The sequence below is a fragment of the Lygodium microphyllum genome, chromosome 28, assembly GCF_053477565.2.
Source record: "Lygodium microphyllum isolate KBCC chromosome 28, Lygodium_microphyllum_v1.1.10, whole genome shotgun sequence".
NCBI classification, from domain to species: Eukaryota; Viridiplantae; Streptophyta; class Polypodiopsida; order Schizaeales; family Lygodiaceae; genus Lygodium; species Lygodium microphyllum.
In genome coordinates, this window is record NC_141162.1 from 118,991,632 (window position 1) to 119,009,759 (window position 18,128).

Genomic DNA, 18,128 nt, shown 5'->3' on the forward strand with positions numbered 1-18,128 from the left:
AACACTTGTACTTTTGCATTTCATTGTGGATGTCCTTGGGCATGAGATCCTTGCTAATGGATATGGAGAGAGGCTGTTGTCTTCTTGCTTCCTCCTCACCATGGTGATGGTTATTGTACTTGCTTTTGTTGCACATTAGGGATTCAACTCTCTTGGTCTCATTTATTCCTCATGCTTTCATGTGTTTTGTGTTCCATCTCTATGCTCTGTTGGGTTTCACTCACGCCTGCACTCATAGAGGAGTGTCAGTGATCAGTAGGATAGTGGGCAAGTTCTAAGGGTTGTACTTTGTACTTTCACTTACACACATGAATTGAGTTGTGTGTCAAGCTGTGTCTACTCTCTCTCTCTCTCTAGTGTTCACTCTATGTACTGAGCTTGGAGCTGCTGTAACTGGCCTGTTCACTAGAAAGGGCGGTAGGAGCGCCGCCTGCTAGTGCCCACCACGCCCACCTCTAGTGCTGCCTGCGCCTGTGCCTGTGGCCTGATCTCCTGTGCTCGACTGCTCTCCCTGTAAACTGGACGTTGCCTCCTGCACCTGTTTGCCCTCAGCTGGTGTGGTTGCGACCTGCCTGTCAGTGCCTCTATCCTCTACGTAGACCTCCAGCGTGCCACGAGTCTCAAGCTTACGCTATTGCCACGGGCACAAGCCGTTGCCTCCAGGACATGCAATTGCCACCACTACAAGCCTTCACATTAACCTACAATTGCTGAGAAACAGAGGTACAAGTTTTTTTAAAAATTAATTTATCCCAGATTCATCTCTAAACAGAAATCTGAATATGTGTCTGGGACACGATTGATGCAAATTTCTTGGCAAATAAGTCAAGAATTTTGGGGCTTTTGATCTTTGTGGAGACATTGGCAAATGTATTGCAGTCTCAGTTAGAGATAGACTGTTTTTGACAATTTTGGGGCAATAAATTTCGGGGTGTTTGCTCATACAGTGTTGCTGAGCATTGAATGCACCTTGGACTGCGTGCATTACATACAATTTTGATAGAGTGTACCTCAATGTACTAATTGCAGCAGCAAGCTATTTGTTGTAATTTTTGGAAATTTTGGAGATTTTTCAGGTTGGTCCAGCTTGGACATTGCTCTTTTGCCTTCTTTTGGTATTGATTATCATGGCAAATTAGGGAGGGGATGTATTTACCTATGTATCCAAGGAGGACAGATTGGATGGTAACAACTACTCACTTTGGTCCTTCATGATGAAGAATGTGCTGGTTGCGAAAAATCTTTGGGACTTTGTCAGCAGAGAAGAAGTTAGGCCCGGAGTTGTGGCTCCTGCTACTCCTCCTCCAGGAGGATGTGGACAACAGGCACCTAAGCCTATTCAGCCTGCTCCACTTCAGCCACTTCCCCCAAGATCAGCAGCTCAAAAAGCATGGGATACACATCATGCACATGCTTTGTTGCTGATTGCATTGGCAGTTCAGCGTTCCATCATCCCTCACATTCGGTTTGCAGCTTCTTCACGAGAAGCTTGGCTAACTTTGGAGCAGATGTTTGTTGGTAAGAATGAGACCCGCATCTCTTTCTTAAAGAAAGAGCTTGAGACATTAAAGATGGATGAGGGTAATTCTATGCAGGATCACTTGAAATTCAGGACTTGTGTGAGCAACTTATGAATGTCGATGAGTATTACTCAGATGCATAGCTGATATCTACTACATTGAACTCATTACCTCCTTCGTACTTGGCTTTTCATATAGCCCTAAACCTCAACATGAGAATTTTCCCACAGCTGATTACTTTTCTTCAGTTTAGTCAGCTTGCTTCTAGAGGAGGAGCAAACAAGAAGAAATAGTGGTGTGGATGTCATAGTCTTTGAGCAGGCTTTTATGGCAAGACAGAAGGGCAAAGGCAGCCAAGTAAAGAATGCTTTGTAGAGCTTTGGGACCTCAGGTACTTCATAGGGTGATAAAAAATAAAGGGGCACGCAAGCCAAGAAGGGCAAAGGCCATTATTGCAAGAAGCCAGGCCATTGCATCATTAAGTGTAGAAAGCGCATCGCCAAGGAGAAGAAAAAGGAGTCAGGAGTGTCTGTTTCTGATGCTCCTTCCACTGCCTACTGAGTTAGAGTCCTTTGTTGCAGACATAGACTATTGTTTTTATACATGCAGTTATGACTTTTCTTGGGCTTATAGAGCATTTAGCTCTCCTGAGGATGCAAGCACTTGGTTTTTTGATAGTAGTGCATTCATGCACATCACATCTTGCAGAGATTTATTTGCATCTGTTAGTGCAACTCCAGTTGGCAAGTCTGTACAGTGTGCCAACAATGCATCATACCTTGTTAGAGGTATTGCGGAGATTGTGCTCACAGCCATTGATGGCTCTATTCTCCACCTACAAGATGCTTTGTTTGTGTTAGGTATAAAGAAGAATTTGCTCTTTATTTCTTCTTTGGCACATTGTGGATTGCAGGTCACCTTTGATGATGATAGATGCATGGTGAGAGATAAGGAACACATGACTTTGGTCTTGACTGGTACTTTATGTCATGGGTTATATGAGTTGGATGCTCTTTCAATTGATCAGTTAGCGTACTTAGCATCCACTCTTACTCCTGCTATGTTACAGGTAGAGTTATGACATGCTTGCATGGGGCATGTGAACTATGGTAGCTTGATGCTCTTACAGTGTACACAGATGCTAGATAGATTACCTCTTTTAGAGAGACCTCTTGAGCACTTGTGCGAGGGATGTATTTTGGGAAAAATGCATTGGTTTTCGTTTCCCTGTGATGTTGCTTTTAGAGCCACAACCAGATTATAGTTAGTGCATTCAGATGTATGTGGGCCTATGCAAACAAAGTCATTGGGTGGATGTTACTAATTTATGACTTTTATTGATGACTTTACTCGCTTCTGCTTGGTCTATTCTATGGTTAAAAAGTCAAAAGTGTTGGGTATAAAGGCCCTTTACGCGCTCTCCTGTGTATGTATCATGTGAACCCACCCTAATGGGTGTAAGTGTACCGTACCCTAAGTATAAATACATTCTTTTATTCTTTGTGTGCACCACACTAGTATACACCTATCCGGCAACTCACTCTCACTTCATCATCGTCAAACACTCTTCGGCTCTGGGTCATTGAACTCCTCGATCACCGTGTCTGCTCTTAGCTCACAACTCTCTTGCTCTATCCACTTTTGCTTTGCCTCTGCAAATTGGTATCAGACCATATGGCTCACGCAAGCTGTTGAGGAGTAGACGAGCAGACATCAGGTTGAACGACTTGTCGGGTGCAGGCATAACATGCACAATAGTCTGGCGGACTGTTGAGGAGCAGACGACAGGTAAGCAAAGACAGTCGATGGCAGCTGATTGACGACTGATCAACAGGTGGTTGCTGTAGGAGGTTACTGCCAGACGGGGCTGGAGGCGACGCTGCTGCGCGACAGGGCTGCACGACGACCGTTGCGTGACGGGATAGGAAGGCTTCCACGTGACGGGCGATAGGTCATCCCGTCACATTAACGACGGGCAGAAGGTCCACGAAACATTTTTTCTCTTTAATTTTCTTCACCTTATTTTCCCCTCTTTACCGGGTGTTCACACCTACAAGCACAGCAAATCTATGCAAATCTGTGTCTTGAAATTTGGGGCTTTTCCCAAATTTGGTGCCTGACACATATTGCAGTGACCTTTGGATCATAAATTGCAGACATTGAGGGGATTCTCAAATGCAAGTGACATTTTTGCTTGGATGAATCAATTTCTTGGAAATTGTGCACTACTGGACCTCGAAATTTGGGGCTTTTGCAGAAATCGTGAAATTTCTGCAACATTAGCCCGCATTTGATGCTCAGGATGATGTGTTTTTGCAATTGGAGCTTATTCAATGTGGAAAATTTGGGGCTTTTCACATTGGTGATGTATTTTTGAGTTGTTTTGAGATTGGACATTGAAATTTGCAGGAGATTCACTGCTGAGTGGGAGTCTTTAGAGTTTTGGATGCTTCAAATGTTGAAAAAGGGCAGCTTCTCTTGGTACATGCATTGTTGAATACTCATTATGCAGTGAAACAGTGGTAAATACAGCATTTGGGAATTTTGGTGATGTAAAACTGAAGTGGAAGCCATTCTTATTGCAAATGTATCAGATTTGATTCATGCATATGCTGTAATCAGTACTTGAGACTGAAATTTGCAGCTAAACATCTGCTTCTTGGACACTTTGAAAGTACAAAAATATATACTTACTGTTATAATTCAGAAACCTTGCTATTGGCTGAAAGCATTCAGCCCTTTATTACAGTTGTGTATTGCTGAAGATGGCTGGCAGTGCATCTACATCTGACACAAAGAATCTCTTTGAGATTCATAAATTTGACGGAAATGGTTTTGATATTTGGAAAGATCATATGTAGGGTATACTCTTTCCAAAGGATTGTGATGATGCTCTAGAAGAACATAAGAGTGTGCGACAGATGAGGATTGGGCTAAAATGAATAAAAAGGCTATTATTTACATTAAAATGGCCGTCACAGATGATATCTTGATTGATATAAATGGGGCCTTGCTTCCCATTGTAATTGCCATTCTTGATATTGCATATGTAGTTTGGGAAAAGCTTAAGGCTACTTATGAGAATACAACTCCTGTCAATTAGGTACATCTCATGTGGAAGTTGGTCAACTTGAAGCTTGATGAGTCCAAATCTACCTTAGAGCATTTGAATGCTTTCACTAGTATTTTGAGTCAGTTTTACAGGATGCAGGTTTGTAAGCTTTTGATCCTAAATTGAGGGCTATCATCTTGCTCATGACCTTGCTCGATTCATGGGAAGCATTGGTTGTGTCATTGAGCAATAATCCCAACTTGACATTTGATGGTGTGCGTGGGTCTATTTTGAATGAAGAGATTAGATGCAAGGCAAATGGGAAAAATAGTGGATTAGCCTACAATGTAAGAGAAAGACCTGAAGAAAGGTATAATGCTGCAAATAAAAACAAAAATCGCAGCAAAAGCAAGGAAAAACAGCAAGATGTAACTTGTTATCAATGTGGTCGCAAAGGGCATAAAAAGCCCGATTGTAGATACTTTAAAAAGGAACAAGAGCGTAAGAAAGGGGCTAATGCAAAAGGCAAAAAGAATGACAAGGATGACAGCTCTACCCCTTAAGAGATAGAAAAAACAAATGTGGTATCTAGTGTTGTTATTGAGGAGATAGAAGATGATAAAGATGCTGATTTGCTGGTTGCATTTTCAGATGCACTTGCTATGACAGTGGAGGACATGTATATCACTAAAACAGATATGATAGATGCATTGTTGTCAGCTCATGATGGTTTGTCACAATTGTGGATTGTTGATAGTGGTGCTTCTTTTCATGTAACTCCATCTTTGGAGTGTTTTTCTACTCATGCAGAAGGTAATCTTGGAAAAGTCTACCTTGGCAACAATCATGCATGTGATATTGAAGGAATGGGCACTATACACTTGGCTCTAGAAAATGGTCAAGAATTGATACTTCATGATGTTAGATATGTTCCTGGCATCAAGAAGAGCTTGCTTTCTGTTGGGCAGCTAGACAACAAAGGCTATTTCACTACTTTTGGTGGTAGTATGTGAAAAATACAGAAAGGATCTATGCTAGTCACTAGAGGTGGTAAAAAGGGGTTTTTGTATTATCTCTACTGCAAGGCACTTCCTGGAAAGTTTGTTGTAGTTGCTGAAGTACAGTCACACATGGAGTTGTGGCACAAGCGTCTTGGACATTTGAGCCAAAAGGGTTTGTAGGCACTCTCTTCACTTGGAAGAGTTAATGTGAAAAGCTCAAAGCGTGTTTTTCTTTGGTAAACATGTAAAGAGTCCCTACTCTCATGGAGTCTCTAGGAAGGCATGTATCTTGGATTTAGTCTATTCTGATGCTTGCACCATGTCAATAAAATCTTAGTGGTTTCCGTTATTTTGTCTTTTATTGATCACTATTCTAGGAAGCTATGGGTCTACTTGCTTAAGCAGAAAAGTAAGGCATTGGATGCTTTTAAAAGGTTTTATGCATTGGTTAATACTCAAAAAGGCCTAAAGTTAACATGCATAATAACAGATAATGGGGGATAGTATGTATCTAAAGAATTCAATAAGTTTTGTGATGACAATGAGATTAAACGAGAGCTTACAACTCCTTACAATCCATCTTCTGATGGTGTGGCTGAGCGAATGAATTGGACGTTATGTGAGAAGATTCGGTGCATGTTGTCCACAACTAATCTCTCACAATTGTTTTGGGGAGAGGCACTTAAAACCGTGGTGCATATTTGCAACCAATCTCCACATCGTGCACTTGAAAGCGGCATCCCTGAAGAGGTTTGGTCTGGCAAACCTACTTTATATGACCACTTAAGAGTCTTTGGCTGCGAATGCTATGTACATGTACCTGTTGATCGCAGAACTAAACTTGACATGAAATCTCATAGAGACATCTTCATGGGTTATGGAGATCAAGGTGAAATGGGCTATTGAGTTTGGGTTCCAAGCATAAAAAGGGTGCTACGCAGCCGGGATCTGATATTCAATGAGTCAAAGCTGCTGAAAAATGTCACATCTAATGACTTAGACAAAAAGAAAGTTAAATTTCAGCATGATCAGTTACCTGAGCAGCCATCAGCCCACTGAAAATTCAACTCCTTTTGATGCTGATTATGACAATCAATGTATCATTATTGAGCCAGATGAAAATGGGTAGCAAGGGGAGGCTGAGCATCAAAATCAGCATGCTGAAAATGAATTACAGTAGCCTGAAATTGTATTACAGCAGCTTGAACATGCAGTTCAGCAGCCAAACAATGAGGTCATTGACATTCCCTTGGATGTGGATCCACTACCTGATAACATAGATCATTGGGTAAGAATATCTACATGTGTCAGAAGATCTATAGAAAGATTCGATCCTTCTTTGGACTGCATTTTGCTCATAGATGAAGGTGAGTCTCTTACGTATAAAGAGGCCTTATCATGCGAATTAAAGAAAAAGTGGGAGCTAGCTATGCAGGAAGAAATGAAGTCACTGTATCAAAATGATGCTTGGGATTTGGTTACATTGCCCAAGGATAGAAAAGCCATTCCTAACAAATGAGTCTATAAAATCAAATGTGTGGATGGCAAACCCAAATACAAAGCAGGGCTATACACAAAAGGAGGGCATTGATTTTTAGGAAGTGTTTTCTACTGTTGTCAAAATGACTGCTCTTTGAGTGTTATTTGCCATTGTAGTATCTATGGATCTTGAACTTGATCAGATGGATGTTAGAACTGCATTTTTGCATGGTGATCTGGAAGAAGAGCTGTACATGAAACAGCCCGAAGGCTTTGTTATACATGGAAAGGAGCATTTGGTATGTAAGCTTAAGAGAAGCTTGTATGGTTTAAAACAGGCTCCTAGACAATGGTATAAAAAGTTTGATGCCTTCATGCTCTTACATGGTTTTAACAGGAGTAGTGCAGATCATTGCTTATATATTAAGAAGGTTGATGATGGAAGTCTTATTATATTTGTGCTTTATGTGGATGATATGCTTATTGCTGGTAAGCATAAAAGACAGATTAATGCATTGAAAAAGCAGCTGAATTCAGCCTTTTTCTATGAAGGATTTGGGTGAAGCTGATCATATTTTGGGCATGCGTGTAACACAAGATAGAGAGCAACAACTCTTATTTCTCTCACAATAAAAGTACATCAGTAAAGTACTTGATCGTTTTTCTATGGCTGATGCTAAGCCTCTTGGTGTATCTTTTTCACTCTATCTTAAGCTTAGCAAAGCAGATTGCCCAAAAGATAATAAGGCAGCCAGTACTATGAAGGGTGTTCCTTATGCTTCAGCTTGTGGTTCCCTCATGTATGCTATGGTTGCTACTAGATCTAACATTACTTATGCAGTGGGAGTTGTAAGCAGGTTCATGTCAAATCCTAGCAAAGCACATTGGGAAGCAGTGAAATGTTTCTTACGGTACCTTAAGGGCACACAAAGAAAATGTATTTGCTATGGCAAGGGTACGTTGGATCTGTAGGGGTATTGTGATGCAGACATGGCAGGTTACTTGGATACTCGTAAGTCTACGAGCGGGTATACCTTTACCTTGACGGGTGGCGCGGTTTCTTGGTGCTCTAGATGCACGAATGTATCAGAGGTGCGTATTTTCTTGGGTGCATGTGTGTTCTATTTTATATGGATTTCTCACTTTACACATGTAGCCGATGCTCTTTATCAGCTTCTAAGGAAAGGTCAAAAATTTCATTGGGAAAGGAAGCATTAGAAAGCAATGAAGAAATTGAAGCAACTCTTAAAATCTGCTCCTACATTGAGAAAGGCTGACTATTCACATGGAAAGGCTATCATTATTATTGTTGATACAAGCCCAATCGAGATTGGATGGGCAATTGGGCAAGATGATGAGGAAGGACAAAGATATGCAATTCGCTTTGGTGCTAAAGTATTGACTGAACGACAGAGAAGATATCCACAGGTTAAAAGAGAAAAAAATAGTAGCACTCTCTACCACTGAAGCTGAATATATTTCAACCACTGAGGCTTCAAAAGAAGCAGTTTGGCTTGGTCGTTTGGTCAAGGATTTTGGGCTGCCCACCAAAACTCCTGTACTTAGATGTGATAGCCAAAGCTGGCTAAGAATTCCATGTTTCATGCACGTACCAAATATATTGATGTTCGGTATCATTTTATCAGACAGGTTCTGGATGATGGTCTAGTCACCCTGACTAAGATCAAATCACAGGATTACCCTGCAGATATTCTCACTAAAAGTCTTGCAAATGCTCTACATGAGCATTGCATTAAACTTGTGGGAGTTGGCTAAAGGTTTGCTTAGGACCTTTAAGTGGGAGGTTGTTGGGTGTAAAGGCCCTTTACGTGCTCTCCCGTGTATGTATCGTGTGAACCCACCCTAACGGGTGTAATACATTCTTTTATTCTTTGTGTGTACCACACTAGTACACACCCATCCGACGACTCACTCTCACTCCACTATCAAACACTCTTCAGCTGTGGGTCATTGAACTCCTCGATCACTGTGTCTACTCTCAACTCATAGCTCTCTCTCTCTGTCTGCTTCCGCTTTGCCTCTGCAAAAAGTGTATGATGCATTCTTGGCTTTTGTAGCACTTGTTGAAAACCAACCTGGCTGTAAAATAAAGACTCTCCGTTCGAATTGAGGGGAGGAATATATGCCCTCTATGAAACCAGCCTTCCTTCTTGAAATGGGTGGTGATAACCTGATTTAAGAGTTAATTACAACAATAAATAAATGCACATAAAATAAAATACACACTTTACCACAACATTCTTGGACAGTAGACTCCCTGTTGGCCCCAAAACTGGTGCCCCTTGCGGTATTTCTTTAGCTTCATTCAATTGGAAGGAGTACAACTTGAGATTCTTCAATCTCCTCCTGCTAACCAATTGCTCTTGCTGTCATAAATGACCAGCAAGTCTTTTGGGTTATTTTCCCCTTGATTCACCCAAGACTTCTTCTCCAATTTGACCCTTGGCTGGCCAAATGCTGCCCCAAATCAATTCGGGATGGGCTAGCTCTTGAAATCCCCTGATAATCTTCAATTATTAGCCTGCTGATTTCAATTCCTTGAGCCTTCAATCTTTGGCACGGATCCCAAGGTGGTTGCTAAACCTTAATTTTTGCTGTAACCACCAAAAATGATTGAGATCTCTTCTGAATGGCTAAGAATTGCTGAGAATGGCTGAGCATAGGCTGAAGGAGATGAGAGAATGCTGTAAAGAGAGAAAATTTTGAGATTTGTCGCGAAGAGGTGATCAAAATCAGCAGCTGCCCTGCTGTACCAGCCCCAAACGGATGCACCAACAACAATAGGAGCATCAAAGATTGTGATCTTCAGGAGAAAGTGCATCAACAGCAATTGCCAGCTTCCCAAGGTCAAGAATATGCAATCTCCATCACCAAAATGGTCTCCAATGGCTGGGAAATGGCCCCAAAAGTTGGTAGCAACAGTCCAACACCTCTTCCCAATAGCTCCAAAATGAAAAAACGAGATTTCCGTCTCCCTTCAGCCCTATCTAGCCTTTCCTCCACTTGCATGGGAAAGTTTTCCTAAGTGGAAGCTTTCTTAATCAATTTTCAATAATTTCAAGTCATTTAATTAATTTAAAGAATTAATTTTTGGATGGACAAGGTTAATTTTTTGGGTATGGATTAAGGGCTGAATTAATTTTCAGAATTAATTGGCTAGGCCATTTGCAACCCAAAGTGGTCCCATCCAAAAATTAATTGGCTAGGCCATTTGCAACCCAAAGTGGTCCCATGCATTAATTGACCCTTGGACAAGCATTAATCCATTAATTAATGTCTAGTCCCTAGTGTCATCACTGACACTTAATGGCCAATTAATGGTCCTAGGGGCAAACTGACACCAAAATTCACCTAGAATCTAACAAGTGTAACTTGTTACAACTTTTGCCTTTGACACCCATTTTTTTCACAAGGTCCTTGGGCCTTCAACTGTGAAAAAGTAGCTTGCTCCTCACATGTGCAACACATGTGCATCTTTTAATTGTACATTTGATTAATCCTTTAATCAAATGTCAATTAAACATAAGCAAGGCATCAAATTTTCACGTCCTCGTGACACTCTATGCTGAATTCTTTTTTGAAGCAGAAGGGCATTGTTCATCAATTTACTACTGCTTATACTCCACAGCAGAATGGGTTTGTAGAGAGAAAGAATCCGTCACTCATGGAGATGGCCAGATGTATGCTGAAAGCAAAGAGCTTGCCACATAGTTTTTGGATGGAAGCCGTAATGTGTGCTTGCCATGTTTTGAATGGATGCCCCACTAAAGCATTAAAAAATGTTACGCCTTTTGAGGCTTGGAACAGCCGGAAACCTTCTGTTGGGCACTTTCGTACCTTTGGGTCTCTTGCATATGCATACATTTCCCAGGTACTTAGAAAAAAGTTGGATAACAAGGCTGTCAAATGCATTTTTGTGGGATATAGTAGTAAGAGCAAAGGCTATAGACTCTATGATCTTGTCTCTAAAAAGGTATTTGTCAGTAGGGATGTACACTTTGATGAAAAATCAGAATTATCCCTTGCTGGTTTTGACACATATCAGGCTGCTAGTGATGTATTTGAGGGGCTGCTTCCCATTTCATTTGGTGATTCAGTTGGAGCTTCAGCAAGTGAATTAATGTTCAGCCAGCTACTGCGTTGGAAAATGGAGAAAATCAGCCATTGGCTGATCTGAATATTCAGCAAAGTGCTGAATCTGAAATTCAGCAAGAGCTGAATCTGAAAAGCATCTATATAAGTATTCTAGATATATGCTTATGGGATACTTACTCATGATCTTGACAGGCTTTTCTAGGATCAAAATTGATCCACTGAAATAGTCTAAGTTTCCATTATTAAGTTCTATGAATTTAATGAGAACTTTGGGTGGATCAAAGCACATGCAAGGAGTTATCTTGAGTGCTACAAGGAGTTTAGGCCTAAGAATACAAAAAAGCAATGCCTTTATCAAAAAGTGACATTATCGACTATTCTGGGAGGATTTTGGCAATTCTGCTTGCCTTGGCTTGTCAATGACTATGTTTGTTTCATTCGATTTGAGTATCAAGATGACCGTATTCAGAGTTTAGATATGAAAGTTATAGGAAAAACAAGTTATAACCAAGCTCAAGATAGGATTTCTGTCCTCAGGGTTTTTATCACATTCCATTGCTTATAAGGCTTCTTGCTTAGGGATCTACCTGCCTACTGTTGTTGGATGCTCTGGGCTATCAAATGGCTGGGTGATTTTTAAAGCAATAAAGGAGCGATCTTTTGCCGTTGTACATACCCATAAAATAGGGTTGAAGTACATCCAGCTGTCCATAGAGCATTCCAGGTTATCTTGGTTAATGTATGAGGCATAGTCTTTCATTGTATTGCTATAGCAAAGAGTTTGAGATTGTAAAGAGTGACCAATCAATCGTCTTGACAAAGTTTTGTCTAGATGCAGAGTTGTAATCTGAGAAGAGTGGTTACAGTGTACAGAGTTTATCAAAGAACAATACATGGTGTGTTTTAGGTTCTTTTGTTTCTTCCATCTATCTTGTTTGTTTCCTTTGAACCCCAATGGTTAGTGGCTTGACACAAACCCCTCCCCACACCGACACTGTCCAACTTGCCTAGAACACTGTGATCATGCCGGCAATGACTGCCTGTACGCTGTTCAACTTGCTTAGAAATGCATGGATCTGCTCTAAAATGATTGTGCAGTGCTTGTGCCCATCCAGGGATGACCAAGTCTCTAACATAGATTGTGTGGATGCAGTGAGCATGTGGTAATGAGGATATCCATGGCTGTCTCACCTTTCCTCATCTTTTCTCAACATATTAGCAGGATCCCTACTCCTGCCTTTTCGCAAATCTTGGACTAAGGGATGGTGTTATAGATGGGAGATGATTGGCAGCGTTATTGCTTGGTTCATCTAGACTATGAGATGCAAGCATGTGCCAGACTAGCTCTTTACTCAGCCCTTGTATTAGACTTCCTTCAGTGTTTGGATGACATTTTGAAATCCTACACAAGGCTCATATGTACTTTCTTAGCTCAGACTCATTTTCTGATATGCTCATTAATACAGAATTTGCTTCTCTTTGAAAAATAAAAACTAAGTAGTAGAAGATTAATGTTCTTATAAATGGACTTGTACCTTTTGGAATCTAAGGTCTGGTGAAGTTGCCTTCCCTTGGCTGTTTCGAAATGCAATTGCATTTGTTTTGGGATCCTAACATCACTTGCAACTGAATGTTAAATAACAGCAAAAAATCAAAATTTAAAAAATGTTAACAGCAGGCTATAAATTGCAGGAAAATGCACGTAGAATATATGATATCAAAACTTCAGAGGCGATTAATCAAATGCAAGCTCGACGACGCATGCTTATCTATCAAGTAATATTGAGCTTAAACTTATTTATGTATCAAACCTAGTATTTTATTAGAGTTGTAGAAGTGAAATCGAAAACATATGCCTTCCAATGTTCAAGACACAACAAACAAAGACCTTTTTTAACGAGTCTTTGTGAATGTAAGTTTCAAAGCACTGATGTAGAGTTGTAAATGCATGGATAAATCTCTGTAAGCCCTAGTGGTGATAATTCCTTTGAGGGAGCCATTGGTTTATTAGACCAATTCAACTCAAGACAATAGGAGCAAACTTGGGATCTTGAACACCTTGAGCTTCTGCCTATTAAGTGGTGGTTTGATTTGTGACTCTTGAAAAAATTTGTTGCATTTATCTCTGTCACATGTCTATGACTGAACATGTGTGACATCATTCCCATCATTACTAGAATGGTTGACAATAAGCATGTACACAGTTTAACAACCCCTGATTCTGTTTCCCATGCTTTCCATAGTGCTGAGTTGTTGGGATGCTTATATAGACTTTCAAGAAGCGCTTACAGAAAAAGAGGATCAGAGAAATATATCACATATCTACCCATGCTACGATAATGGTAAACCACTTCAGCTAACATAACCTAAGTTGTGGTTTACTGTCAAATTCTAACTTCCTGAACTTGCTACTTTCAGAATTCTTGGCACTCACTGAAAAAGCAAGATTTTGCATCAGAAGTGGAGGTTTCAGAGAAGGTTTGTGACCCTTTGTTACATTATGATTATCTAGCAGGAGCATATTGTAGTGAAAAGGAGTGAAGATGACAAGGATAAAGCAATTATTGTCACCTATGGGGAAAGCCAAGTTAGCTTTCATATGTTCATGCATTGATCAATACAATAGCTTTCTTATTATGAGTCAGCCAATTACTTACAGAAAAATGTGATTAGATTGTTTATGTTAGAGAAGATTTCCAAGATCTGTGAAATATCCCCCACTGCACTTATCTTTCCACTTATAACACGTTGGCTGGCTGTTCCACTGTGTTGGGAGAAGATGATTATGAAGCTGGCAGCTGTCGGGGAACCACAACATGACTGATAGTTCTTATCTTGCTTGATTCTTCATATATCTGAAAATGATTTTTTCTTTAGTTTTGCTTTCAATTTCTAAATATTCTGTAATGGATTCCTTGCATCTATCCATTCATTTCATCTTTCTAGCCATCCCTTTTGTCAAGAATTTTCCATATTTGTTCTTCAGTTTTAGTTTCATTTTTCTTGCTTGCTTGCTTTTTTATAGTTTTTCCTATCAGTTCTTCAGCTTTACTTTCATTCTTGCTCACTCGTTTTGTTTTCTCATTTGTGGTGAACAACAAACACAACTCTACTAGAGGAGTTGCACAATGGTGGAGAAGACCTAGATTTATGCTGTCGCTCAATATGGTGTCATGACAATAACTGGGGTCCACTAGTATCTAAATCTAGACAACCTCAGGTTATGCAGCATCTATTTAGACTCTAGAGTTAGCATCCATAAAAATCTAGACTTGTGCAAAACCTCATGCAATGTTGATGTCTCAAACAAACAAAGAAATCAGGGATGGATACTTTTCTAAAAGTGTACTCTGTCAATATCTTTCATTCAAAACTCTTGTGTATCAAGAAGACTTTTAGGATCACACTTCTTCTTTGGAAGATAATATATTACATACAATTCAAGATATTTCATTTAACAGCTGTTAACTCACCAAAGTCCTTTCAAAGGATTTACAGAAGTGACATGTGACAAATAAAAGAGTCGGGCAGTACATTCATTTCCAAAGCATCTGGTTTGGAAAGTGTCTTAACTTTCAATCTTGGGGAGCAAGTGCCTTGCATTCTGAAGTTCAAGCTGTGGGGATTCTAGTAATCTCTTTCTCTCCTTTCCTTCATCTCCTCCACTCTAAGTGGATCTCGATTCTCCACTTCAAGCGAATCATTTTAAACTTCTTTTTCTAGTGAAGTTTTAAGATAGTCACACACATCCATCCACAATCAATAGACTATCCACACGTGCTTATGAAGCACAATGTGTGTGGACAGTTAGTTAGGTTGTGGAGAGATGTGTGTGATACATGGTTGAGAGGTGATATCATCGCAAGTTAAAAATTTCGTACTCTCCTCATCTACCTCAGTTTCAGGCAAATTTATGTGGGCCATTGTTGTGGCTTCTTAACTTGGCAAAAAAGATGTAACACTGGCTCATGAAACAAGAATTGTTACATGGAATCTCTTTTGTGTAGGCATCGTTCCTGGCACCACTCTTTCAGACCATGTACCGGTACAGCTTGTTCTTTTGGAGGGAGTCAGGGGAACCACTGCCAGTGTCAGGATTCCAGATCACCTCTATTACAACGAGGATCTCAGGGAAGCAGGATATAAGAGGCAAGGCCCTTTTTAGCTAGCAGGGCAGCTAGGAATCTGGATAAGTGCATGCAGGGGGTCAGCCCTTCCTTCAACGAGGAGGCTGGGAGCAGAAAGGAGGGCGGCTTGTGAAGCGAGAGAGAGAGGACTATGCTGTTGGCTTTTTTGATGTTCTTTTGCCTTTTTCCCTTTCAAATTAAGGACCTTTAATGGAATATAGAATGACAATGGAGTTATTCCTTTAAAGCTGCTCTGTATAGTGAGATTTGATTGCTTTTTATGAGCTAGTTTAAAGCAGCTCTGAATAGTGAGATTTGATTGCATCTTACGAGCTAGTTTATATGCTGCTGAACTTGCACAACTTTCCGTTTCAATGCACTTAACTTGGTAGTCAAGCAAATGCACTTGTCAGCACCACAGACATTCAAGATTTGCACCTGATAATACATTTTATTTATTTAAGATTTTGGGACAGCAAAATATTGAGGTTCAAGAAGATGTTTGCGATTTTCAAGAAGAAGTTAAACTGTTTGAGAGCAAAGGCTATGAGCTTGGTGCAGAAACTCTAAATGAGATGGCTGTTGACTTGACTGGCAAGGAGAAAGCAAATAAAATAAAGGATTTTAATAAATCAGGAAAAGATACTAAAGGGTCCAAAAAGCCAAAGTCAGAAGGGTTGTCTGATCCCCTTACACTTGCACAGGTATAGTTTTGCAAAACACTAAGCCTGTAGGACTTAAAAAAGAGTTAACATCGTAACTTACTTGGGCTGACATGATCATTTAAGTAGAATGTTATGTGATCAACTTTTTTCACAATTTCTGGTCTTAAAATTTGCAGGAAGCTAGTAGTTACTTAGCACAATTGAAAGAGCGAGTTTTTCAGGCTGAAAAAGAAAAGTCTGAGATGGAGCAAAAGCAGAAACAAGTGAGCTTTCTGTCATCTCTTTGGTTCATATTTGTCGATTGGACTTTGGGTTAGGGAGGGACAGAGAGAGGGATTGATGTCTTCAAAAGGCCAGAGGTGGTTTGGAACCATTAAAAGCATACATTTAGTACTGAGGAAAGTTGAAGAGAAAAATCTGTCAAAAATTAATATGTCCTGCCATCTCTCTCTAGAGTATCTCCCTATCTCAGCTCAGAGCTGGCGTGAGCAGGTCTGAATCTGGCTTATGGCACACCTCATCCAAAATGAGATGTGCGCATCCATGTATCCTGGTCTGATGATGAAGACATCCTTAGAAAGCTGAAGCATTGTCAAACCAACTGAATGGGCGCTCTAGATTAGTTAATTTTGATTGATTGAGGGCAAACCTTTCATGTTGAGTACGATGAATTGATAGTTGAAACACTTAATACTAAGGTTATAGGGTATGCTTGTGGGTGCCCTCAATAGTTTTGGACCATTGCCATTTGTAGCTTGCTAGAGTGCAAGTCTAGCAATGCTATGGCACAGCTCTAGTGATGGTCAAAGTACAGCTCCAAGGACATTGCAGTTGAGCTCCAGCAATGCCATGGGAACAAAGCCTTTTTGCTTTCACTGGAAGCCACCTTTATCACCATTGGAGGCCTTGGCTCCATCTGATGGGATATACCTTTTTGCAAGCAACCACTTTTTGCAAGCAATCACTTTTGTAGATTTGGCAGAAGTGGTTACTCCAGCCTTGGTAGAAGCAGTTACTCTGGCAACTATAGTAGCTATTGCACGGCCGCCTACTTTACATGGTAGACTTCTTTTTTGCTGTGTTTTTACTGGGACAGTCACTTTCTTTGCCAAGCAGCCCCTTTCTTGTCTGGGTGACAGGTTTTCTGACCAGTTTGATTGCATTTATTTAGACATCTCTGCGTTTTACAGATCTATCCCTCTTGCCCGGCATCGAGTCGTCTCTCTCTCTCACCTTGGATACTTGTCTACATTGCTGTAGATACATCTTTTGTTGACCCGTAGGTCAATGGACCCTGTACAGGTGGATGACATCCCAATGGTAGCATCTTCTTTGTTTTCTTGCAGGTATTTCTTGAAGGACAGATGTGGCCGACATGTATACTATGGGGGATTGTGCGGTTTGGGAGGATTCAGACTGACGACCATCCTCTATTTCTTTCGTGCTATATTCTTTCGGGGTTTCCAGTCCTTGATTGCCATTGATGGCATCTCTTGAGTAGGTGCTAGTCCTACCCTTTGTACCTGCATCTGACAGGCAGGATGGGGTGAACTACCTTCTATGGTTGTGCCACATGGAGTGCCTCCTTGATGATTGTAATCTATGGGATTTTGTTACTATCCCTATGCCTAGACCTACTATGGATCCTCATGATGATGTGACGGCAGATTTGGTAGCTTTATGGGATTGGTTGAATGCGAGAACCTGCTCTTTTCTCCTTTTGAGTTATACAAATTTTGTGCTTGTGCATGTTAAATGTATTTGCGCTGCCATAGAGGTTTGGAGGAGATTGGCATCTCTCTTCTGGATGACATTTGGGTAGCATCGATTATGTGACAACATTTTATCATAGATTCCCCTACGATAAGGGATCACATCCATTGGATGGAGGAGCTACGAGATGAGCTTGCATCCCTTGGTACAATCTTTTCTTTGGAGGACCCAGCTGTGACACTTCTCTCACATCTTCCATCACCGACATATGATGTGTTCTACACCAATCTTTTCACTTCTCATAGTCATGAGACTCTCACTTGGGAGGAGCTAGTCCCATTGGTGCTTGAACAGGATGCACATCATAGTGAGACAGATTCTTGCAGAGCCCATGTACATGGCCATGCTTATGCGGTTTTTTTTAATGGTATAGGACATGCCAAGCAGAAGAAAGG

At 40.6% G+C, this 18,128-nt stretch overlaps 1 protein-coding gene across 3 annotated transcripts in view; it reads left to right on the forward strand.

Moving 5' to 3' along the window:
- LOC148011913 (uncharacterized) overlaps positions 1-18,128 on the forward strand; it is a 292,709-nt gene that overhangs the window by 17,953 nt on the left and 256,628 nt on the right. For all 3 annotated transcript variants that reach the window (XM_087670962.1, XM_087670965.1, XM_087670963.1), the window contains exons 2-6: positions 12,861-12,944; positions 13,439-13,510; positions 13,587-13,646; positions 15,760-15,999; positions 16,137-16,223. In XM_087670962.1, the coding sequence (XP_087527088.1) occupies positions 12,861-12,944; positions 13,439-13,510; positions 13,587-13,646; positions 15,760-15,999; positions 16,137-16,223 (543 nt within the window). The remainder of the gene's footprint in view (positions 1-12,860; positions 12,945-13,438; positions 13,511-13,586; positions 13,647-15,759; positions 16,000-16,136; positions 16,224-18,128) is intronic.